This window comes from Maylandia zebra, linkage group LG20 (genome assembly GCF_041146795.1).
Source record: "Maylandia zebra isolate NMK-2024a linkage group LG20, Mzebra_GT3a, whole genome shotgun sequence".
Lineage (NCBI taxonomy): Eukaryota > Metazoa > Chordata > Actinopteri > Cichliformes > Cichlidae > Maylandia > Maylandia zebra.
Window position 1 is genome coordinate 36,844,098 of NC_135186.1, and position 25,660 is coordinate 36,869,757.

A 25,660-nucleotide genomic window follows, 5' to 3' on the forward strand; every position below is an offset into this window, starting at 1 on the left:
TCGATGTTCCAGCAAATTCCCCTCAAGGTCAGACTATACAATGCTCAGAGAAATGTAAAAGATCCCAGGCTGCATTTAAATGTTTAAGATCAGGACAGGACCATTGAAAGACTGAATGTTAAACAAGTACAGTTTATTGAGCAGATTTGCAGAAGAAAGTCTCGTCTCTCTAAAAAGAACATGGCAGCACAGCTTAGATTTACTGCATCTTAACAAACCACAAGACTTCTGGAACAATGTCCTTCAGACAGATGAGAGCTAAATGCAGATGTTTGCATATATAATGCACAGAACAACACTTGGAGTAAAGCAAACACATCAGTACAAACACCTCACACCAACTGTATGCATGGAGGCTGAGGGTTGGTGATTTGGGCACCTTGCAGTTATTGACCATGAACTGTTTTCTATACCAAAGTACTCTGGAGTCAAATGCGAGGCCACAGCTAAAGCTCAGATCAAATTAAATCATGCAACATGACTCAGTGTTGGGAAGGTTACTTTTAAAATGTATTCCACTACAGATTACAGACTACATGCCCCAAAATGTATTTTGTAACATATTCCGTTACGTTACTAAACGAGAGTAACGTATTCTGAATACTTTGGATTACTTAATATATTACCATGCTTTTACAACTACATGAATGTACTATTGCCGTGTGATTTATTACTGTTACTGAAGGTCCGCGGCTCCGAACCGTAGTAAAGGGACCTCTGGCTAATTTGCTAATTTAATCAAATTAAAAACTACAAATAAAGTTTAGCAGTAAAAAAAAAAAAAAAATATATATATATATATATATATATATATATATATATATAGACTTTGTGGACTGGTGCCAGCTGAACTACCTCCAGATCAACGCCAGTAAAACCAAGGAGCTGGTGGTAGACTTCCGCAGGCACAAGCATTCTCCACTGCAACCACTGAACATCCAAGGTATGGACATTGAGGCTGTGGACAGCTACAGGTACCTTGGTGTTCATCTGAACAACAGACTGGACTGGACTCATAACTCAGACGCCCTCTACAGGAAAGGGCAGAGCAGGCTGTACCTGCTGCGGAGACTCAGGTCGTTTGGAGTGGAGGGCCCACTCCTGAAGACCTTCTATGACTCTGTGGTGGCTTCTGCTATCTTTTATGGTGTGGTCTGCTGAGGCGGCAGCATCTCTGCTGGGGACAGGAAGAGACTGAACAGGGTGATCCGAAGGGCCAGCTCTGTTCTAGGATGCCCTCTGGACCCAGTGGAGGTGGTGAGTGACAGGAGAATGGCGGCTAAGCTGTCATCCCTGATGGACAACATCTCCCACCCCATGCAGCAGACTGTGACAGCACTGAGCAGCTCCTTCAGTGGGAGACTGCGGCACCCACGGTGTGGGACGGAGAGATTTCGCAGGTCTTTCCTCCCCACTGCTGTCAGACTCCACAACAAAGACTTTAACTGATCAAGCACACACATCCACACATGTGCAATAATACTAAGTGCAATAATCTTTTCTGGCATCGTTGTATTTTTACTCAGTTGTATATAGCATTCGTATTCTATTTTTATCTTATTGTATATTTTTATTCTATTTTATTCTACTGTATATAGTATATTATTTTATTCTATTCTGTACAGTTGTGTACTGTATTTATTCTTATTGTATTCTAATTTTTGCCTCATAACTTTTGCACTGTCCACTTCCTGCTGTGACAAAACAAATTTCCCACGTGTGGGACTAATAAAGGTTATCTTATCTTATCTTATATCAGAAACAAAGCTTCTGGTGCTCGTGGAAAATTTTGACACCTGTTGAGAATATGGCGGCTGATCTCGTGACCTGTTGTTTACGCTGACGTAGCTCCGCCCCGGACTGTCCGCGTGCTGCTGGTTGCGAGCTCAGTCAGTGAGAGAGGATCCTCGCGACCACGTCGATCTTAACGGCTGTCTTTGACGTTGAAACGGTCACAGGCTGCTGGATTAAACCGGTAACCTGAGCAGATTCCGGCGTTAACAATACACGGTGAGTAGCGTCTGGTCCGACTCGGCTCGGCACGAACTAATGACTGCTCTTCAGGATAATTAACCAGTTAACGGGTAAATGAGCGGGTTAGTTTCAGTGTTAACTCTTACTAGTTAGTGGTGGAGGTTATTAGCTCGGAGAACTAGCTTACATGGCGGCGGTGTGTTTGGTAACAGGTGTGTGTCGGTAACGTAGCAACGGTCGGTCTGCGGCTTAGCATCCGCGCTCATTAACGTTAAACGTTAAAGATCCTCCACAGTATAACTCCTGCCACTGTGTGTGTGGGCGTGTGGGCGGACAGCCTCGGTACATCCCGTTAAGCCCAGCCTCGCATCTATTGTTGTTACACGTTAATTAGTCGGATGGATGTCGGCAGGTGCGTAGCTGTTTGAGGCGTTTACAAGAACGTCGTGATGAGGCTTGTTTATAGAGCTGGGATTAAATAAATCCGCTCATGATGTCAGTCTCCTCACTTTTGCTAGTGCCGCACGTCCTGATCATTTACCTTTGATTTTATCAGCTCGTTTTCAGCCCCTTCTGATATAAAGCTGCAGTTCATTCCATTTGTTTATAGTCTGGGCATAATCAATCAATTTTATTGATTTCTTTATTGAGGTTCCTGGCTTAAATGGGGCTGTTCTATATACAGTTAAGGCAGAGGGTCTGTGTTATCTGACATAACAAATGTCTGTGCGGGTTCCTGAGATTTATGGCCATTAAATGTGTTTCAACAGCATTTTCATAAACCCTGCAAGAATCACCGATAAATATTAATGTGTAGGACAGGGGTGTCAAACTCAAATACACAGTGGGCCAAAATTCAAAACTGGAACAAGGTCGCGGGCTAACATTAATATTTATGGAGGAAAAAAATCTTCCTCCAGATTTAAGAATGAATCTTTTCTTTTGGACTCAAACAAGTTTTGCTGAAAAACTGATTATGGAACAAGCAAAGCTTAATACTAAACGATATATATATTAGCTGTATAATACCAGCAGGCCAGCTCTAATAATAATTTGGTATGGCTTCGCGGGCCAAATGTAATTAGGCTGCGGGCCAAATCTGGCCCGTGGGCCAGAGTTTGACACCTATGGTGTAGGATGAGACCATGTATGAATCTGTAGATGAAGAGCTACAGAAACGCACACAAAGACACTAAAAGAGCAAATATATGATGACTTTAAGGACTCCTGTGTTAGGCTCACAGCACAGCTTTCTTCTCAGTTTCACAGTCTAATAATAGTAATAATATAATATTATATCTCTTGGGTCATTGGGAATTTTGAATTGGTCTTTTAGAACCTATTTCGTTGGTCAGTCCTTAAAAAGCAGGTGGACAAGCAGAAGCCCACAGACTGGGAGGCAGGGATGAATCTCCAGAAGCTGATATAAGCCTCTACAGTCACTATATCACAGAAACATGTAAAAAATAATAATAAGAGAAATAAAAACTGAAGCTGCGAATAAATGAAACACAAATTTTTACTGCTGGTACCTTGAGCTTTAATGTAGGAGCGGCAATGCTCAGCCTCGCTCTCATGCTGCAGGCATCGCTGCTAGAAACTGAGAGGATAGCAAAGTTTAGCATAAACTTATTTAACCTGTTCTTTGTTTCTGTGTTAAACAAACCTGTGGTAGACAGGAGCGGCTCGAAAAGTCACTTCTTCATATTTCAGTTGATCACACGGTTTATTAAAGGACTCTTAATGGCTTTTCCCCCACTGAGCTTTTAATCACAGTGACGAGTGGTGCTGCTGTTGCTTTGAGTCCTTTTCTTTCACTCCACCTGGGCTCGCCGCCTCGGTCGTGGCTCCGCCTCGTTGCCACTTGCTGTGAGAGAAGAGGCATCAGCTCACCATAAACTACCACAGCACCATCTGTGCTGCTGTTTTAGTCACAAGTGTGCTGCGAAACACATTTTAAAGTCTGCACTCCATTTTTAGACACATGAATGAAACCGTCACCACAGACACCTTCACTTGTGTTTACCACACCACTAATAACAGCCTCTGTGTTTCAGTTGCCTCACACGCTGCCTTAATACAACACTGAGATACCATCAGGAAAGAAAAACTGTTGGTTAGTCAGGGTTGTACCAGTCTGTTTGCTGATTGGAAACAGCATCAGTGGCAGGAACAGACCAATGGCTGGCCAGTCAGCTTTATTGGGCCTGGACCATCAGGTCATCGGTTTTGTTGCAGACTGTGGATGCAGCAAAGAGCCTGGGGTGGACACAAACCCAGATTCTCACTCCCAGCTCATCACATAGTGGCTTTTATATGCGAGGCCCATCATTCTCAGCCAGATGAGCTCTAAAAGCGTGCTGTGATGAGCCACATTTGAAATAAATCATGTTGAAATCAGATGGATTTTTACACTAATTTTGAATTTGAATTTTGCACTGAATTCAAGCTCTTGTTGGACTTTGATATAACTTTGATATAATAGGTAATGTCTATATTTTTCCTCAGAATGGTAGTTAAAATAAAAACTGCAGCATGTCTAAGTTGAGGTGTAGTTTTTGGATTCGCCGCGTGTCTCATATCAGGTTGCTGCAAATGTTCAAAAGGAGCCTCAACTACTGCATAGAAACAGTCATCCTCCCTGGTCTCTGATCCCCGGTCCTGAGAAGACATTTTCTTTTAGAAGACGCATAAATCTGTTTCACCTCAGTGCCGCATAATAAGAGTAAAATCTAATTGTAAAAAAGATCAGTTTAATTTCTGTACCGTTCATGTTTGGGTTTGGGATTGAGCTCGTTTTGTTTTCAGTTTGAGCTCCATCTGACTCGCACGCCGATTGTGTGTTTGGGTTGGAGCCAAAGTGCCCACAGGAAGCTCAACATCCATCCAAACCACTCTGCTGAAACACTGTTACCCAAGCTGTCTGCCCACACACACACACACACACACACACACACACACACACACACACACACACACACACACACACACACACACACACACACACACACACACACAGGAGGATGGCTTACTTCCAGCCAGAGATCACTGTTTCCATTAGAGTCACACAGTTGGATTACACAGGGTGAATTGTCCCACAGGTGGACTGTGACAGAGGCACAGAGACTGGGTTCATCCATCCACGGATGGATGGAAGGATAGAATGTCGGTCCAATGGAAATCAAATTAATTCACACCATGACATTTTCTGGTATTAGTGAAAGTCGATTCCATTCATCTGGATGTGTGATTTTGGGTGGGAGGGGTGTTTCGTCGCTTGTCCAGGTGACCTCTGCACTCTGAGCCGACTGCAGGTTTCCCCAACAAACGGTGCAGTTGTGTGGTTACTGGAACTAGCATTATTTACTAGCAATGTAGGATTGTTAATATGCAATCCTACATTGCTAAGATGGTGAAAGATGTACTCTAAGACCTCCTCCTCATTTCAGAGATGTTTCTTTTTCCTTTTCACGTAAGCGTCATCCTTGATTCTCTGTTTAAACCAACGTTCCTCTGTGTTGGTTTAACACCTGCACACTGGCTTGCAGGTGTTAAATTGACTGACGAGTCCCAGCCTGATGATTTCTGTGTTCTGCTCTCCTCTAATTTGGTTGTTTGGTTTACCCAATATGTGATTTGCGGTAGAGCAGGGCGATATGGCCAAAAATATTTATCACGATATATATTTGAAACGATATAACTGACGATATAATTTATGCGAGACAAGATACAACTCCACGACTTTACTAGCGCAAAAAACCCCATCCATTTATTTTCATTTAAACAAGCAGCTGTTTTTTATGTGCATTAAAGCTTTATAAAAATGTAACAGTGCAAATGCAAATTCCTTGCTGAAAAGCAAGGCATTTCCAGTAGAAATGGGCTGGCATATCCTGAGTTCACCATGTATAGTATCCACTAAAGTTAAAAAGAGGTGCTTTGCTACATTAAGTGCAGTGTGCCAAATAAAAAAGTCAAATATGTATTTTTCGGACTATAAGGTGCTCGGGATTATAAGACACATTAAGCAAAACAAAGCAGTCAGATAAATCAAACTTTACTCAACTCATTCTTCTTGCTTCCTCCACTTCTGTACCATTGATTCATTAATGCTGTATTCTATCACAGCTGCTCTATTCCCATGTTGTTGCAGTATATTAATGATTAACCTCGTATTGTGGATGGATTATCTCAGTTGTTCTCCTGACTGAAGTTTGGTCCGTTTACAGCACATTATATACCAGCTAGTCCAACTTCAGTAACCCTACAAACGTCACTGCTGTTTAGTTTTCTGTCTTCATTTATGTTGGAAGTCAGAGAGAGGAGCAGAGCTGTACGTTTGAATTTTTTCAGAAATCTCTCAGTCAGAACATGCTATATCATGCTTAGGTAAATAGCGAAACTAGCGAGCTAACTTCCGCTAGTTTCCTGCTAACTTCTAACTCCGTTAAATGTAATAAATTTTGTTTTGATGGATGCCTGGATGCTAAACTTCATAGTTACACCTGGCTGGCAAAGCAGCAATGCTGATCCTTTTATTAAAGATGAAAGAATTTAGACAGTTTTTAACGCTCAGTGATGCTGCAGTGTTCATTTGACTTTGGGACCTGAAGTGGACGGCGTTTTGGACCCAGATTACTCCCAGATTTACGAGCGCCTTAGTCCGACAAATACGGCAATAACGACGGCCGCTTGCATGTTCTACAAAAAAAAGTGCTTTCTTGTGTATCTGACGGACAAACACCAAACCAGTTCCACATCACTGAAGTTGCACCATTTTTACAAACAATTCTGGTTCATCGGTTTCACTCAACGATCCGCTGTCCCTCATTCTCCGTCGCCGCCATGCTTTTCGGCCACGTGCGTATGAAGACAAAGGCACTGCACATGCAAGTTTTACCCATATTCTATCGCGATATTTTATTTTCTTATCGTTGCCTAACATTGTACCGGTATTACCGTGAACGGTATAATATGGCCCAGCCCTAATTTGCAGTGTTGATTTTGGTACATAACCGTGTACGCTATATTAGTTTGTATGAGCTCACGGCCCATTGTTGGTTAGTGGACAACTGTACTGCTGTTGGCTGGGACTGAGGAGCTCACTTAGATGGGTGAGGAAGTGTTTCTTCCACTGATAGAGCTCCACCTCCACTCTCATGCATCATGGTATTAGGTATTTCATTTATAATATTGTTTTTAAAATAGTCATGAAAATGTTATTTTTAATTCCATTGAAATTAACCAAGTTAATTTGAAAATAAATTAGATAATTGTGTCATGAATAAGACATCAAAAAAGAAGAAAACAATGTTCTCACAACTGTTTTATTACATGATGAAACATATCTGTTCCACACTCACACACGTCATGGAAACACATTCACAAAAATGAAATTGTCTGTATTAAAGGAAACCTTCAGGAAGAAAACTGTCATCGTTAAATACTTGTGACAGTCACACCTGTGAGATCTTCACAGCTGCTGGATCATAAACTTTAATGCCAGCACTCATTTATAAAATCCATTGAATTAAAACTTTGAAACTCTTTAAATTCTTTGTGAGTCTGTTCTAACATTTTATGTGCTCATTTAGCTCACATGTACCAACTGAAACCAAATTCAGCTCTTAGCAAATCTTTATCTTAAAAACATGCGTGTCCGAAGTTTCTTAGTGGAGTTGTAGCTGTAGTGCTGCAGTCCACGCAGGGCAAACTAAAGAGACGGGCGCAGCCAACAGAAAGTGCAGCAAAAATGAAAGTTGATGCTGAAGAGAATTTCCAAGCTAGTTGAGAAACTGGGTACGTCTCCAGTCAGTGTAAAGAGAAGCTGCCGACAAAGAACAAAGGGGTCAAGGCTTTGGCACAGCGGGCTGTTTCTTTGAGTCTACTTTCAAAGCTGGATATGAAAGTTTCACGTTTTTGTGCTGGTAAAGTTGGCCTGAAGGGTTACAGGTAAACTACAGAGCTGCCATGTTCAGGCCTGAGGGGCTTTAAGACACATGCATGGATAAAATTGGATTAAACATTAGCATCTTGATGTGCCACATACGCCCAGCAGCTTCAGGTCTGAGGCTGTGTGGTTTCCTTCCTGCAGCACAGGAATCAGAAGGCTTAGTTTTGGTGAACTCGTTGTTTTAAAGGCTAATAAACTGTAGTAAAATGAGTCAAGTTTTACTTCCTACACAGTTTGTTCTTAATGTTTGTTTAAAAGTTAAATTGTTGTGGATGTGAAACAGTGTCAGCTGTTTTTTATTTACTTACTTTTGCTTCCTCTTATGCTTCTGACCACCCCCCCCAAAAACAAACAGGAACGTTGTTTTTATTTATATATGTATTTATTAGAAGTCTCGACAACTGCAAGTAAAACAAACTGTTCCTCTTCCTGTTTGTGTGCTTTAACAGGTGGATTGTCCTATGATGGAGGAGCTACATGATGTCCAGCTCACTGAGATCAAACCACTGCTGACAGGACAGGTGAGGGGGTGGGGCTTACAGGGTGCCCTCAGACCTGGAGTCCAGGAGTTGGATGAAGTAAACTGTAAACTTTTATTAAGCTACTTCTGAGGAAAATGATTTTCTGTCAAATGAATTATAAAATACAGAGGTACAGTCGTCTTTGTGTTCAGTTCCTGGAAACTGCGATTGACATAAAAAGTGACAATTTTGTCTCTGTCTCTTCAGAATGGGAGGAATCTCCAGGATTTCGATTGTCAGGTGAGTCATCAGCAGAAATTCTGTTCATATTGTATTCATGGACAACATTTAACTGTTTCTGAGATGTAACACGGCCACCAACCGTGAGAGTTCTTAGTAATGACCCCAGCAGGGTCTTCTTTAAAATTCTTAGAGTGAACAGTACAAGTTTATTTGATAACCTGTAGCTGAGAATGAAAGTGACTCTGTGTGAGAGAAGTGGATAAAACCTCAGAGATACTTCATCCTTGTGTAATTACAGGCCCATCAAACAGTGTTTGCTGTTTGATGGCTGCTGTGTGTTGTTGAGCAGAATCGATTTAGGAGGAAACAAGTCCACACTGATCAGTCACGTTCAATATTAGCTATTATTAGAAGCGGCGCTGATGGAGGCACATGTTTTATTGAACTGTTGTTCACCTTTACATGCGTGGAAGCAGAGGGGGTGGAAGCATTTACAGAGCAGCCTGTTTTTGTATCAGCACCCAGCTGTGGTATGTGTTTGGGCTATTTCAGCACTCTAACTGTCCAGAACTGGAGGTTTTCTTCATTTTGGAGTGTTTATTTCCCCCTCACTTTGATCTAGTTCTTGTGTTTTAATCTGAAGGTTTGACTGTGAAAGGGGCTGTTCAGTTTTTGGACTCTCTCAGCTGATTTAGCTGTGGCCCTCTGGTCCAACCTCAGTGTGAGTTTAGGGTCTTCTAAACCTGCTTGGACCGATCCTGAGATGACATGCATGATGTCAGCTGATGTGATAATACACTATGCATTCTTCCTGCCTTGTAATAAAAACAAAGGCTGGTCCAAAAAAAGACAAACAAGCAGAGTTTAACTGTATGGATGGAAAGTGTCCCAGTCTGTCATATTTGAGGAGAACTGTGAGGCTGAAGTCAGCAGGACTGCACATGGATCGATCCTCTGGACCCGTCATATTAACGTCACAGCAGGTCAGTCTGCATCAGCGACGGGGTAAATGTAGAGCAGTGAGCTGCTGCTCGGACTGTTTGTTCCCCAGCTGTGTTCGTGTCAGGGAAATCGACATTTTCCTCACAATTTAAAACAAAAATAAAAACGCCAATAATACAGTAGATGACATTCAGTGTATTTCATATCACCCACTGGTTACAGACTGGGTATTTTTGCTGTAGATCAGAATTAGTCAAGTGGGCACAGTGCTAAGTTATTAGCTAATTCTAGCTAGCTCGGATATCAGCCTGCACCCATAAACTGGACAGCTGCGTCACACAGATACCTGCTAGATAGTGCTCCACAACATCTGGAGAAAAAAATCCTAGAACTTCCCAAATCAGCACAACAGCACGGTCCACAGGTCCAGACTCAGGTGTCTGTGTGTTCTGTTAGAGGACTGAAGATTAATCAGGACAGTAAATTCTCAGCAGACTTTTAAATTAGTCAGTTTCAAGAGCAGGAGATGAAGTTTAATTAAAAAGTTCCACAAACGTCTCAGGTGGTTCACTCAGAGTGTGCAGCTGTGAGTTTGCTTCTTTTCTAGTGATCTGAGCTTTTCTTAAAAACAGCCAGGTGGATAAATCCACTGATTTCTGGGTAATGGTGTTAAATCCACCTGTTGAGCTGGCAGCTAGGGCTGGGCCATATTATACCGTTCACGGTAATACCGGTATAATGTTAGGCAACGATAGGAAAATGAAATATCGCGATAGAATGGGAGTAAAACGCGCATGCGCAGTGCCTTTGTTTTCATACGCACATGGCCGATTGTTGAGTGAAACAGATGAACCAGAATTGGTTTGTAAAAATGGTGCAACTTCAGTGATGTGGAACTGGTTTGGTGTTTGTCCGTCAGATACACGACAAAGCACATTTTTTTGCAGAACATGCAAGCGGCCGTTGTTATTGTCATATTTGTCGGACTAAGATGCTCTTAAATCTGGGAGTAATCTGGGTCCTAAACTCCGTAATCTTCAGGTCAAACAACACTGCAGCATCACTTAGAGTTAAAAACTGTCTAAATTCTTTCATCTTTAATAAAACGATCAGCATTGCTGCTTTACCAGGTGTAACTATAAAGTTTAACTTCCAGGCATCCATGAAAACAAAATGTATTACATTTAACGAAGTTAGAAGTTAGCAGGAAGCTAGCGGAAGTTAGCTCGCTAGTTTCGCTAGTTACCTTAGCATGATATTGCATGTTCTGACTGAGAGATTTCTGAAAAAAATCAAACGTACAGCTCTGCTATCACTTCCAACATAAATGAAGACAGAAAACTAAACAGCAGTGACGTTTGTAGGGTTACTGAAGTTGGGCTAGCTGGTATATAATGATGTGCTATGTGATCGCTAGCGACACAGCTATGTTAGCATAACATAAACAGTGAAGCTGGAGGACGAACACTAACACTTTTCCACTTATAAAAGTTAACGTTAAGGTTCCTGATAGTTAGAGACAAATGCAGTCGCATGGCAGGATGCTGTAAACGGACCAAACTTCAGTCAGGAGAACAACTGAGATAATCCATCCACAATACGAGGTTAGTCATTAATATACTGCAACAACATGGGAATAGAGCAGCTGCCAGAGAATTCAACATTAATGAATCAATGGTACAGAAGTGGAGGAAGCAAGAAGAATGAGTTTAATAAAGTTTGATTTATCTGACTGCTTTGTTTCGCTTAATGTGCCTTATAATCCCGTGCACCTTATGGTCCGAAAAATGCGTACTGCACACTGCAGTTTAATGTTGCAAAGCACCTCTTTTTAACTTCAGTGGATATTATACATGGTTATGCTCAGGATATGTCAGCCCATTTCTACTGGAAATGCCTTTTGGTTAAACTTTCAGCAAGGAATTTGCATTTGCACTGTTACATTTTTATAAAGCTTTAATGTACATAAAAACCAGCTTCTTGTTTAAGTGAAAATAAATGGAAGGTTGTCTTTTTGCGCTAGTAATGTTGTGGAGTTGTATTTTGTCTCGCATCAATTATATCGTCGGTTATATCGTTATCGCAAATTTTCAAATATATATCGTGATAAATATTTTTGGCCATATCGCCCTGCTCTACTGGCAGCTGCACCTGCAGTACGCCTGTGTCGTCTGTGTGGTTTGTATGAGTGGAGGGAGCTCTCATCAAACCTCCTGCAGGTAGAAATAAAGTACCTGAAGCTGAAGGGGACTGCAGATAGAGAGAGGGCAGGTTCGACTGGTTAGACTTTAAGACCTTCCACTTCTCGGCCAATGACCACATGGATTATGTCTCTTGATCCAATCATACCACCCCCGCTTCCCGTCTCTGTGTTCACTCAGCAGAAGGCTGAAGGACGTCAGCACGGCTGACCTCCATCTTTCTGAAACCTTTTCTCTTCCTCCTGTCCTCTGTCAGGATGTCTGACTCTCTGGATCTGCACCAGATCTTCTGTTCTTTAGAAGTTGGGGTGGTGAGTCAGCTGCTCATTAGCTCCTCTGGAGTCATGCTTCACCAGCTGATACCTTACAGCTGCTGAGCCAGTTTGCTTCGTAGCTTGCTCTCTGCTTTTAGTTGCCTCGAGTTAGCTGGAGAGGAGTTGGCTGCTTTTCCATGCTGTGATATTAATCCGTTAAAATGTTACTTACAACACGTCCGTCTATGTACAGCGCTATCGTGTCTGAGGACTGTTCTTCATGACTGTGGCTGCGTGTTTGGGCTCACTGTCACTGCTCTGATGGTACTGCATGAGTAACAGCATTGAGACCACTATTTCTGATTGCAGGGAATTCACTTCCTGCCTCAGACGGTTCAGAGGTCGCCGAAGTGGACCTCAGAACCGTGTGAGGTCCACTTGAATAAAGCGTGCTGTCAAAGCAGAGACTCAGCCGTTGCATTGGAAAACTGTGAAAACTAATTTTTGAGTTCAGTTCAGTATAGAGGCTTCATAATGTGTTTTCTTATTCTTTTAAGATACACTGTTTCCCCAAAGTCAGGAACAGCTGTAACACTTTAGCTAAAGCACTTTGTTTTAAACATGCTTGGAGCTTCACTCTGCTGCCTGCAGACTTTCATCCTACAAACTTCTGCTAGAGGAAGTATCACAGTTTGACTCACCAATCCAGAGAAAAGCTCTCACACTTTCATACAAAGGTGAATCCCTCCACTTGTTTTCCACATCACAGGTCCTGAGCCCGTCTGACCGCACTCCTGAATAAAGGTCTGCATGAAGCGAGTCCTCAGATTCACATCATCAGCCTAATTTATTTCCAGTCCTCACGTTGACGCACGTGTCTTGTTGCTGTGCTCACTTGTAGAAATGAGACTCATCAAAGAAACTGACTTTTCAAGCATCCTCGTGTTTACGTGCACTGAACCTCACGCACGGGCTTGTACTCAGCCTGGTTTCACACAGGAAGTTTCAGAAGAGTCATCCTGGGATCTTTTCCACAGTTTTCCTCTCTCACATGAAGCACGCAGCAGGAAACGACCTGCTTTAGACACAATTCTGAATTGATACTGATAGTACCTTAAATCATTTGTACAGAAGTCCACGTACTATGGACTTGCCAGTGATCACAATTATTTAACGAGGTTTCTCAAAGACTGGAAAAAATTGAGAGTACATCAAAATAGAAATCTGTGTTTTAATTAAGTGGATTTGCTTGAACTTTAATTACAGTTGAACTGGAAAAGCTAAATAAGTAAATCTGTGTGTACTGAAGCAGTTATTCCACAGCCTGGAGGGGGGAGAGTTTGGACTTTTCTGGAAAAAGTAAAAGAAAAATGTGCTGAAACAAACTTCTGTTCTTGTTCTAATATTAATTGGAACCCAAAATTGTAACTGAAATTAAAAATTGATCATTTTGTTCATGCAGACTTTTTAAAATAGAACTGAAGACCTGGTGTTACAGAGCCGCTGAGGTTAATGCAGTGCAGGTGTGAAAATGGCGTAGTCACGTGTCACATGATGTTGTTTATTAGCACGTTTATAGTATATTTACTTAGTGAGGTGCTCTTCTGTGTGTCCGCTGACTCTGTGCTTTGAGTAAAAGCATACGAATGCTCTCACTGTGCCGCAGATCCAAACATGTAAAACTGTGTGTGCATGTGAGTAAGTATGAACTTGAGATCCATTAATGGGATCTGTCAGGTGGTTCCATGAGTCAGTAATGAGATTACAGCACCCATGAATCCATTCACAGGTCTGTGCGCCTGCCTGTGTTTCCATCTGTTACCAGATGAATGTGGATGATTTCCTACACAGCCTGTGACAGGCTGAGAGTCGCCACGCGTTCGTGTGGCGTGGTTCCTGATCACATGAACATGAATGATCTGTTCAGAGCTGCTGACACTTGTTTACTGTTTTAAAATGACTCCAGATATTAGAGCCCCCCCCCCCCCCCCCCTTCCGTGCTGCAGTGCATGTTTGTTGTCGGTGCTGACAGGGCGGGGTTTGTGTGTTGTTCGCGATGCTGCTCAGGAGCACGATGTGGAGACGGCCCACGGCGTGCTGCACGTCACCATGAGGGGGGCCGCTAAAGGCAACCGGCCCACGATCCTCACCTACCACGACATCGGACTCAACCGTGAGTAAAACACGGACACGGTTAATGAAGCAACGAATTATGTGACAACAAAAACACAACACATTGTTTTCTTGTGTGTGTGTGTGTGTGTGTGTGTGTGTGTGTGTGTGTGTGTGTGTGTGTGTGTGTGTGTGTGTGTGTGTGTGTGTGTGTGTGTAGATAAGTCATGTTTCAACAGCCTCTTTAACTTTGAAGACATGCAGGAAGTGACGCAGCACTTCTCAGTTTTGCATGTTGATGCTCCGGGACAGCAGGAGAACGCTCCTATATTCCCTACAGGGTAAAACACACACGCACACACACACACACACACACACACACTCACACACACTCACACACACACACACACACACACACACACACACACACACACACTCAGCATGCTCTGTTGGGTATTAACACACACACACAGGTGCCGTTTTCCATGGTGTAACACTCACCAGTGTTTTCTTGTGGCTGATCTGCTGTTAACACAAAACTGTCCCCATTGAACAGCTGCTGTGTTTCTGTGAGGCTGTGTTTTTAAATCAAGAAAACTACCTCGGAGGATTGTGAGGACTCTGTTTAGTGTCAGAGCTGACGTTAGTCATTGACTTGATTTTTATTTTGAAATCAGAAAATGCATCAGATTTGTTTGAATCCAGAATATCAGAGATATTAAGTTAAGTTGAAGTTTTATGTCGTTACTGTGCAATAAAACCTTCTGGAGTTCAAATCTTAGTCTAAACCTCAAAGACTTTATGCAAAAATAGATTCTGCAAAGAATAGAAAAAGACTATATTTAATAAAAACAGTTATAATGTTGCAACAACATACTTCAGGAATGCTTGCTGCTTTTTTTAAAAACCCGTATTTAACCTGAAGTGTCCTGATATTTGCAGCATTTTGACTTGTTAGCAGAAACAGGAGCTGTCAGAGAAACCTGCACCAGCTTAGGAAGAACACTCTTCCTTTACACACAGTTACAGTGGTCGGTTACATTAGTAAGTGTCACGTTAACACTGGACCCTAAATCTATGCAGAGCTATTGTGTAGATTATGCTTCTTCACAATCTTCTAATTTTCCACTCAGATTTGTAAATAATAAAGCAGAGAGACAGACGGTGTCAGACGGTGATTGTTCCCACCTTCAGCTGTGCAGTAGCAGCTTCTGCTGGTGTGTGGAAACACAGCTCGGACAATCCACCCACAGCGGCTGTACACTGTGACAGCAGAAGCAGTTTGTTGTTATGAATACGATTACATCTGATAAGAATGATTTTCACAGCACTGGATATTATGATCGCTGCACTGCTTTAACTGTCCACTGGTTGCAGTTAAAGCAGGTTTGGATGGGGCAGGATGCTGAGCCACGTTCCTGATGCATCCATCAGTGTGTGCATGATGGGGAAAAGCTGTAGAACAAAGTGCTGCAGGACTGACTGTGTGGAAGGGTTAATGTGGCCTGTGATGAATGCCAGTTCTTTATTTCAGCAAGAACTTTGTTTTCTCTTGTTTTCAGGCAATAAAAATGACTTTATATTATGTAGTGGGTTTACATTACACAAAGAAAATGTTGAAAATAATTTATAATAATTCATCCAAACCGGTATAGTAGTAGTGACAACAAATAATGACCTACAAAGTAAACAGCAGCAGACTAAATCTAACAAAGAAAGATGATTTTCTAACAGCGCTTAAAATGTTGGTTAGTGATGTGTCGGTCGTGAACGACACTGCTCTTGGAGCCAGATCTTCAAAGTGAACGACGCAAGCCGGCTCCTTATTGGGAGCCGTGGTTTGTTTTTTTCCTCTCTCTCTCTCTCACTTTTTTCCGCTTCACTCCGCACGTGAGCCTTGTGCTTTGCGCTGGGCAGAGGGGGGAGGGGCGGTAGTTACACTCAGTAGCACAGGAACAGAGCGGGAGGGAGAGAGAGAGAGCCAGGGACAACAACGTCACATTAGAAAGGTATAGTAATCATCCACAACTATTTACAGCTGTGGATGATAAAGGATTCAGAAAGTTTATTCATGCAGGTCCATATGACAGAGAATGTGCATCTTCTTTTTGTTTTCATATTTTAATTTATATTTAATTGTGTTGTGGTTTGCAGTGTTTTGTGTTGTTTCACTTTAAATTTGTTTAAAAGGAAAAAGCTGAAAATTTAAATAGTCAAAAGTTAAAATGTAAATAGTTGGTTTTTGTATTATATGATTTATTCGAATAAATAAAAGTATATTTACGGTGGCCCCTACATACAAAACACGTACAAAACACAACAGAAGTGCTCCAGGATGCTAGGGGGCAGTGTTGAGCTTTTGTTACCTGGTGGCTACACAAGCCAAGAAGTACCAACGACCAGATTTGTTGTGTGGTAGTAACAGGTAAATGAACTTTTTTAAAATTATTTGAATAAATATGAGTGCTTGTGTATAAATACACAAACAATACACACATGCTTTCAGTTGTGTAATTTAAGTGATCTAGTAGCTCTGCTTTGAAGTTCAGTTAAAGCTAGAAATGTGTTTTGGAGTTTTGTTTATATATAAACATATATAAACAAAACCAAGTTGTTTTTTTTACATTAGTAATTCCTTTTGTGCATAATTTTATATTGTTGCTGATAATAAATTAATTAAAGCAACAAAACAACTTGAAGACAACCTTCCATCTTTTGGAAGTAAAATGACACACAGACCGCCTACGATGGTCTCTGTCTTGACAAAATAATAACCCACTCAACTATTCTCCAGGCGTCAGTTATTTATAGAAGTCAGTGGCAGTGGTGTCTTCTTTACAAGCTTCTCCCCGAGGTTCCCCGTCTCTCAAAAGTTCTGTTCTACACAAACGAAGACTATCTGACACTGACACACTATCTGACACACATCTGTGTGTCAGATGTGAGTTACTCCGTCCCCAAGTGGGTGTGATGTCCTCTGAAGTGATGTAAACATGACTGTGTGTGTAGGTACCAGTATCCCAGCATGGATGAGCTGGCTGAGATGCTGCCATCTGTCATGACCCAGCTTCAGTAAGTCTGCCGTCTTCTGTTCAGTCAAGTGCATGATGGGTAATTTTCAGACAGACAGCATACCCTAATGTGTATCTGTGTGACATCATCAGCATAAAGAGCGTGATTGGTATCGGCGTTGGAGCCGGAGCATACGTCCTCACCAAACTGGCAGTAAGTAGCAAACAGGACGGGACAGGAGGGACAGGAGGGTCGCTGGTTTTCAGTCTTGATGATGATGATGATGAAGATGATGTAACTGATGACGGTTGTTGTCGTGTTTCAGCTGAATGAGCCCAGTTTGGTGGAGGGTTTAGTTCTGATTAACGTTGACCCGTGTGCCAAGGGTTGGATCGACTGGGCTGCCTCCAAGGTAACACACGCACGCACACACACACAAACTCTGGATACCGACTCCAGCTGTCCTTAAACATCTGCAGGTGGAGAAATGTGGAGCCAGGATAAAATGAATACGTATGATTTGTTTTTTTTAAGTTTGCATCTTTTGAAAAAGAAGAAAGTAAACAAAGAGGAAGTTTGTTAATTGTATTGAACTAAAAGTCAACTTCAGATACTTTCTTATCGGTAATGGTTTGAAAGAAATGTTCTCACCCCCACTTTTCCATGTGCATGCATGTAAAGCCAAAAGGAAGAGAGTGCAGTACTAAGACCCACACAGAAAAAAGTGAGAGGATGCAAAGCATGAAATCGAGAAGCTGCAGTGGAAGTGGCTTGCAGAGTGGCTTGCAGAGCCAGCAGCAACTGAAAGCAGGCTGAAGCAGCTAAAGTGGCACGTGCCATATAATATTTACCAAGAGGATGCACAGAAAACTGTCACCATGCTCAGTTTTGAGAAAATTATTATTAAGGTGTTTTTTTTTTTTTTTTTTGCCACAAAAAGTCTGTGTGATGTCCGAGCGGTAATTATTCGATGGATGCACAGTGAGAGGTTCAGCTGTGCTCAGGCAGCATCCTCGTCTAAACCGCAGAGAGCGGGTCGAGTGAGTGAGAATACGGAGCAGAAAGACACATCTGCAGGCGAGCTCTGAACGAGCTCAGGTCTGTCTGCAAGCTCCAGAGTTCAACTGTCCTTACAGTTAGTCACTGCGTGTGAACAGAGACAGCATCATTTAAACTGTCAGCCGAACACCAAGAATCAGTTTGTCTGTTCGTCTTTTGTCTCCTGCAGCTGAGCGGCTGGACAAGCAACCTGGTGGACATCATCATGGGGCATCACTTCAGCACTGTGAGGACAGCAGGCACTGCAGGCTCGTTCTGTATGACTCTAAGCTGTGGTTAACCACCACTGAAACCTGTGTGTGTGTGTGTGTTTAGGACGAGTTAACAGAGAACAAGGAAATAATCCAGACGTATCGACTCCACATCTCTCAGGATATACCACAGGACAACCTGGCCATGTTCTACAACAGCTACAGCAGGTAGGACACTGAACACTGTGGATGTGATGAATAAATGCAATTTATAAATGCGATTAATCCTCGCCTCAAATCGTCCTCCACAGCTGTCGGTTTATGTGGTGGAAACCTGGATGTTTCCTGCTTCAGAGCTCGATCTGAAGCTAAAGTGATGCTTCATTTTTCAGAAGCACCCTGACCCAAACACTGAGGTTGTTTGGACTAATTGCATCTTTCAGGGCAACAAAATGCTCCGTAATTATCTGAGAAACAGTGTTTAACAGAGAGCAGGCTGCAGAGCGCACACTGACAGCTTTGCTTTCAAGCCCCTGTAATCATCATCAGTGACAGCGGACGGGAGCTGGAAATAAGAGCTGTGCTGATCTTTAGGAAGAAGACACATGTGTTTTGACAGCTCAGGTGGCAGAACAGACATCCTCACATCACAGGTGTGAGCAAATCATTATTCACATCAAGTTTCAGTGCAGAGTGCTAACAGGCTGAAGGACCCTTCAGAAAGCTTCAGATTTTCATTGGTTTTATCGTTGCTTCGATCTGATCCGAGCTCCTTACAAAGAAAGAAAATCCCAGACTCACTGATGCTGCAGCTCACTGTGTCCACTTCACTGCCTTACTGTGTGTGTGTGTGTGTGTGTGTGTGTGTGTGTGTGTGTGTGTGTTAGTCGCGCCGAGCTGCAGATGGAGCGTCCTGTCTCTGGTCTGAATGAGAACACAGCCACCACCGTCAGGTATGTCTTCGTCTTCTTTCACCTCGTTCAACATGTCTGACGGTCATGTGACTCGTTCCGTTATTCGGCGTGCTCGTTTCTCAGGTGTCCCACTCTGCTGGTCGTCGGGGACTCGTCGCCTGCCGTTGATGTCGTGGTGAGTGGCTGCCCTGTTTCCATGACAACAGCCAGTAAATGATGTCACATTCTAGTGAACACTGTCTGTGCGCTCTGCAGGTGGAGTGTAACTCCAGAATGAATCCCACCAAGACCACATTGCTCAAGGTACCGTCTCTACTCATCATTTTATTTATGAAACCTGATGATGTCACCTGGGGTGGGGGGGCTAGTTAGTTGGATTAGCTGCAGTCGTAAACTATGTGGATGCAACACATGTATCAGCGTACACATACCAAGTAAGGGACCCATAAAAACACCCGAATTTCACTCACTGCAGCTGAAACACAAACATCTTGGATGGTCTGAACTGCACAGCTAACCATATCAGTACTGTTATGTTAGGCTGCACAGTATTTATGTTTCTAATAGAGTCTCATATATCATAATAAATACCCTGCACCCTTTAAAACTCCCACCCTCCACAGATCTGGATTTTTAATTTTTGTCCTTCAGCTGTAAAAGGCTAAAAGGTCATCCGCTCACCCCGCTGGGTGGGCGGATGACACGGTTTGACTTTCTGAGTTTAGAATTTAACTTTTAATTGTTTGTCTTTGTTTCTATGAATTTATCGTGAAAGTGGGATTTTCATGGGGGTTAATTTAATCTTTCTTCCCATCATACTCCACCACCACTGATGAGGGATTATTGAAATGTGATCTGAATATCCAAAAATTAATCTGCTTAATAAATATTTCTCAGACTTGTTCAGACTGTTTAAAAGAGTCTCTGTATGTCTAAGGCTGCGTTCACACTGCAGGCGAAAGCGCATCAAATCCGATTTTTTTGACCCTATGCGACCCATATCCGATCATACTATGACAGTGTGAACGGCACAAATCCGATATTTTCAAATCCGATCTGGGTCACTTTCGTATGTGGTCCTGAATCCGATACATATCCGATGTTTTAGAAAGCGACTGCTGTGTGAACGGTCAAGTCGCATTAAATCCGTCTTTTACGTCACTGACACAAGACAGATGCTAATTATCAGCGCCAGAGAAGTGCCCGAGAAGACATCGTGAACGCTTCCTGGCCATCTGGTGAAAGTGCTGGGAAGACAACGTTGGAGAAACGTGAACATTTTATTTGTACTGCATAATCTGCAGATTCTGACAGAAATCTGCAGCTATCCTTTGAAGCACCGCTCGTCTAAAACAGCAATAAGGATCATTATTAGGTTATTTACATTATTATGTAAATAACAAAATAACTTAAAGCAAAAATTGGGAAACATGAAGTCCAAAGTCTTTACATTAAGGGCCATCAGTCAAACATACTGTTTGCTCTGGGTCTAAACAGAGCGCGTTGTGTGTGACGTCTTCTTTTGCGCATGCGGCCACTTTGAGGGTTCACACTAGAGCGCGTTTGCTGTCGCATTTTATTTGTAGTGTGAACGAGCAGACAAAAAAATCGGATTTGATCAAAAAATCGGAATTGAGCATTAAGACCTGCAGTGTGAACGTAGCCTTACAAACCTAGACTTTAATGCGCTTGTTAGTTTTGGTCATCGTAGCGTTTAAAGCAGGGGTCTCAAACTCCAGTCCTCGAGGGCCGCTGTCCTGAAACCTTTCCATGTGTCCCTGTTGCAACACACCTGAATACAATTAGTATGTCATTAGCAAGAGTATAGAACTTGACTGCATGCTGAGGAGGCAATTCAGTCATTTGATTCATGTTACAGCAGCTCATGAGTGAATGAATGTTAGGGGTTGCCACCTCAGCATGCAGTCAAGTTCTATACTCTTGCTAATGAGCTACTAATTGTATTCAGGTGTGTTGCAACAGGGACACATGGAAAGGTTTCAGGACAGCGGCCCTCGAGGACTGGAGTTTGAGACCCCTGGTTTAAAGGGTCGCTGTTTTATCCCCATGATGTTTTTTTGTGTCTCCACTAGATGGCAGACTGTGGAGGACTTCCTCAGGTGGTTCAGGTGAGCCTCAGCAACTCCCTGCTTGTTCCTTCTCCTCCACCATGTTGTAATAATAAGAAAATAATCCTGTTGTAATAAAGATTAGGACCAGGATTTGTCCTTCATATTTGAAGTTTTGAAACTTAATACAACTTTAATGTTTGTAGTTGTTAGTAATTGTGTCAAATTGAGGAAATTTGTGTTTTGTTTTTCACCAGCCTGGAAAACTAGCCGAGGCCTTCAAGTACTTTGTGCAGGGGATGGGTTACAGTGAGTACCATTTCATGACTCCCCTTAATACTAAATGAAAAGCGTCTAACAGTTTGTTAAGTATGATCTCAGCTTTGGTTTATGGTTTGCACATTACCCGAGAGTTGTGCACTGTATTCAGTGTAAAAACATATGAATTCTACGAGCAGCTGGCCAGTGGTTCCTGCAGTTGCTGGCTGTCGCCGGGTGAAACTGGTCACAACGACGGTGCTGTACCAAAAATCTCTTTGTGATCACTTTGGTCACATGGCCACAGTCGCCTGTAGTTTATATGGAAGACGCCGACGCGTCTGTAAAGCAGTTCAGACACGCAGTTCAGGAAAAAGTGACATCACCAGTAATGCAGAATGCTTGCTTTTAAAGTAAAGGTACACATTGAAACATATTAGCTGTTTTGCTGGAGCACAACTTTTACTTTGAAAGTGAGCCGTTTCCAGTTTGTGTTTTTCACTTTCATTACTACTTAGAGAGCAGTGAGCGAGTGTTTGCAGACAAACTACGGGCGACCTCAGCAGTCTGCTGGCAGCCGTAGCAGCACCACATTCCTCTTCACCATCAATTTGATGGCAGCACGTTCACACGCCCACAGTGGTTGTGCGTTACGTTTGTAGACATTTCCTCCTGCAGGACTAACGCAGCGTGTGGTGCCCTCACACTCGTGTCTTTGTCTGTTTGTCCGTCTGTAGCTCAGCTTCACTAGATTTTCTGTGTAAGTAACAGTTTGCACAGCATGACCTGCCTTAGGATTTGTTGTAAACACACACACCTGATACGTACGTGTGTGTGTGTGTGTGTGTGTGTGTGTGTGTGAGTGAGTGATATTAAACTACAGCATGTTGGTTTCTCACCCTGCCCTCCTTCCTCTCTGTTCCTGTTTCTCTCTGTTGTTCTTTTCCTCCAGTCCCTCATGTTGCTTTACACCACATCAGCAGCCAATCAGGTATCAGGATTCCAACCAGAATCTGAACCCCTCTCGTCCTCTCCATCGTCCTCCCCCTCATATGTGTGTGCATGCTGACGTTTTTCTTCCTTTGCAGTGAGCGACCAGCAGGCTGCGCTGCATGCCAGCACATCTCTCTGTTCACACTGTCGGCTCTCGGGCTCGACTCTGAGCTGCTGCTCGTGTCTGAAAGGCTGAAAACACTGTGACATGAGAAAGCTATGAGGCCGAGAACACACCTGTCCCACCGCAGGAATCCAACACTTCCTGTGAACTCTTCTGCTTTGTTTCCACTGCTGTACAAACCTCAGCACTTCAGAAACATGCTGCACAAAACGAAGTACCTCTGAAAGTGTCACTTTTAACACAGTTTAATCATAACACCGGGACACTCAGAGAAGAGACAGAGCAGGACAATCATGACTCAGTCAGATGGATCTGTGTTCGCTTAAGTCGAAGTGAGTTTTCTCACATGAACAGAGGGCTGGAGAGTTGGTCAGGATGTGTTGCAGGTGATAGTCTGCACCTGAACCATTCGCGGGGCTTGTGTTTAGATGAGGGAGCGTGCAGAGGGAGCCCACACACTGGACCATTAGCTTCGAGTCGTGTCCTCCTGAAAAGTAGTCATCCGTCCGGACAATGAGAGCAGTGGGGTGAAAGCAGAACACGTGGATTTCCTGTTGTGCAGAAGGCCTGAGTGTTACAGCGGCTTCTCTTCGTCTGTGTGTAAAGTGAGCGTCACGCATGACAGGACAAAGCTTCAGTGTGAACAGACTGTCATCAGATTTGAATCCAGCGGCTCGGCTCACCGCGGACGATTCAAATCAGCCTCCGCTCATACATTCGCTGGCTCCGCCCTCTGTTACTCTGTCACTAACGCGTTTTCATCTGTGTCGCCCCCTCAGTGCCCACGGCGGGGATGACCCGGCTGGTTCGCTCCAGGACTCACTCGGCCTCCAGCGTGGGCTCCACAGACGGCGTCCGGAGCCGCAGCACCACCAACGAGGGCGCCAACTGCGCCGAGCCTGACAACACTGCAGTACACACTGTTGAAATGACTGCATAGGACTGTTCCCGTTTCCTCTGTGTACCTGCAGTTCTCTCGTCCAATCAGATCCTTCCTTTCTTTTAGTTGTAAATGTTTTTCCTGAAAATAGAAAGCCCTCAAAAGCTTCACTTCCAGCTGCCTGTTCTCTAAATTTGTTCCCTGTGAGTTTAGGGTTCGTTGAATGATGTCATAAACATTTCGGTGTTAGCTGCCGCCATGTTGGCTCCTTTTTCCTGCGCTCTGTAGGCGTTACTGCACACAGGTCAGTCGGTTTGTATGTATACACAGCTGTTGTGTTCCTTCACTGCTCCTTTCTCACTCCTGATTTCTTCTTTTAGTCATTACTCTTATATAATCAATATTTTGTTTATCTTTGCTGGTGGTGTTGGTTGATATGAAGCTCGTTTCTTAAATGAACCCTTCTTTGGTGCCCATTACAAAGTGGATGTGCTTCCGACCCAGATGTATTTTTGTAATCGCACTGACAGAAGATCTGTGACGCGAGTTTGACCTGGTTTAACGACAAAAAACGGCATCGCGAGCTGCGGTTCCCTAAATGGTTCCCTCGGTGTTTGTGAGCGTGCACCATGAAGCCGGGTCCTCGTACAGCTCAGTAAACACATTAAAACATGAAGGTCAGTGGGACTGAACTTTGAGCTGGTTTCGTCCGATGCTGTTTTGCTGATGTTTAAACGGGATTTTCTGTGGCCGTACAATTTGTTTTGCCTGAGCTTCAAGTGTAAAAACAACTTAGAGATTTTTTTCCAGATAATTTAGCGAAACATCCTGAAGTCTGCCTGTTACCTCCACAGTCTCCTCTCTTTCCCGTCTCTGAAGCTCGGTTCATTCGGCCCGTCCACAGCATGCTCCTTGTAGAGTGTTGGCATGCAAACTGTGCCGTGGTGTCAGTGTAGTGAGTAATGAGATGTTGTTCAGCTGTAAACCTGCTGCTCTCCATCTGAAACAAACCAAACCTCAGATGAGGATTCTCTAGGCTGAAGCTGGCAGCAGGGGGCGCTGGAGGTGGTCGTAGTTGCTGCAGAAATCTTGGAGCATTTCTTGGATTCTGGTTATTTGTAGGAATTGTTTTTTGGGAAAAAATGTTAATGAAAACTTTCACCACAAGGTGGCGGTGTTTTACCAGAAAGCTGTGATGACTGTGAAAGAAACACTACTGTACAGATGTTAACGCTGATTCACAGCTCCATCTAGTGGATCAAAGTGGTATTACGTGATAGTACAGCTCAGCCTTGTTTCAGCATTGGCTGAGATCTCTGCAGTACGTAGATGTTGTAGACATGAGATGGGAGCTGCTGTCAGTTTTCTCACTGCATAATAAAAGTGTCACACTTGGCAGAAGGCGTTTCTACTGGAAACAAACAGCTGATGTTTAAAAGAAACAGAATGAACCAGGGTTTTTTCACCCACTGAGAAGCTGCTTTTCTCCTACAGTTGACAGCAGGCTGTTTGGCTTTCTTGGAAATGTCCTGCAGCTTTCAAGGAACATTTTCTTGGAACGTGATGGAAAATACAGCCGAGGCCAAAGGGTGACCTTGGTCATGGTGTTGCTGCCCCCTGCTGGACGATTCAGCAGGAAACGAACGCCAGTGTTTGTCAGCAGCTTTTCATGTCGACTCTTATGAAACATTCAGGTTTGGCGGGGACAGCAGGGTCGACCCATAAACTGTTCACTTCCTTTCTTCTCTATATTCTGACTGTGGTTCTGTCCTTGTTGTATTTATTACACTCATTTGTGTATTATTACTTTGGAAATTTCTACTGAAGCTTTGGTAGCGGTTCTGTTACAGAGAAGTTTGATTCACTGGATGTTCCACGATGTAAACACGGTTTGTAATGAAATAAAACTCGTTATCCAGAGACACGGTCGAGGCCGAGCGTCTCAGCTTTTCTTTAGTGGCTAAAAATACTCACATTCAGATTCTACTGGAAATAAATCAGCTGTTCAATGAAGCTGAGT

At 43.1% G+C, this 25,660-nt stretch overlaps 1 protein-coding gene across 2 annotated transcripts; it reads left to right on the forward strand.

Moving 5' to 3' along the window:
- Positions 1-1,849: 1,849 nt before the first annotated feature.
- LOC101485965 (protein NDRG3) lies at positions 1,850-25,562 on the forward strand. Of its 2 annotated transcripts, XM_024806402.2 has the most exons (17): positions 1,850-2,010; positions 8,377-8,448; positions 8,656-8,688; positions 12,031-12,085; positions 14,096-14,201; positions 14,361-14,481; positions 17,150-17,212; positions 17,305-17,365; positions 17,478-17,564; positions 18,381-18,437; positions 18,527-18,630; positions 19,290-19,355; positions 19,440-19,491; positions 19,572-19,619; positions 21,410-21,445; positions 21,643-21,694; positions 23,540-25,562. In XM_024806402.2, the coding sequence occupies exons 3-17, from the start codon at positions 8,657-8,659 to the stop codon at positions 23,698-23,700; spliced, it is 1,101 nt and encodes a 366-aa protein (XP_024662170.1). In that variant the 5' UTR covers positions 1,850-2,010; positions 8,377-8,448; position 8,656; the 3' UTR covers positions 23,701-25,562. The 2 variants fall into 2 exon arrangements, with proteins under 2 accessions (XP_024662170.1, XP_024662169.1); XM_024806401.2 differs by lacking the exon at positions 12,031-12,085 and having other exon boundaries at positions 1,852-2,010.
- Positions 25,563-25,660: the final 98 nt, after the last annotated feature.

What these genes read in the sequence shown, in the direction of transcription:
- LOC101485965 (XM_024806401.2), top strand. Translation starts at nt 8,389, where the DNA reads ATGATGGAGGAGCTACATGATGTCCAGCTCACTGAGATCAAACCACTG. An exon ending in TCTGTCATGACCCAGCTTCA is followed by an intron (nt 17,213 to 17,304) that starts GTAAGTCTGCCG and finishes TGACATCATCAG; the next exon opens with CATAAAGAGCGTGATTGGTA. An exon ending in TTCTACAACAGCTACAGCAG is followed by an intron (nt 18,631 to 19,289) that starts GTAGGACACTGA and finishes TGTGTGTGTTAG; the next exon opens with TCGCGCCGAGCTGCAGATGG.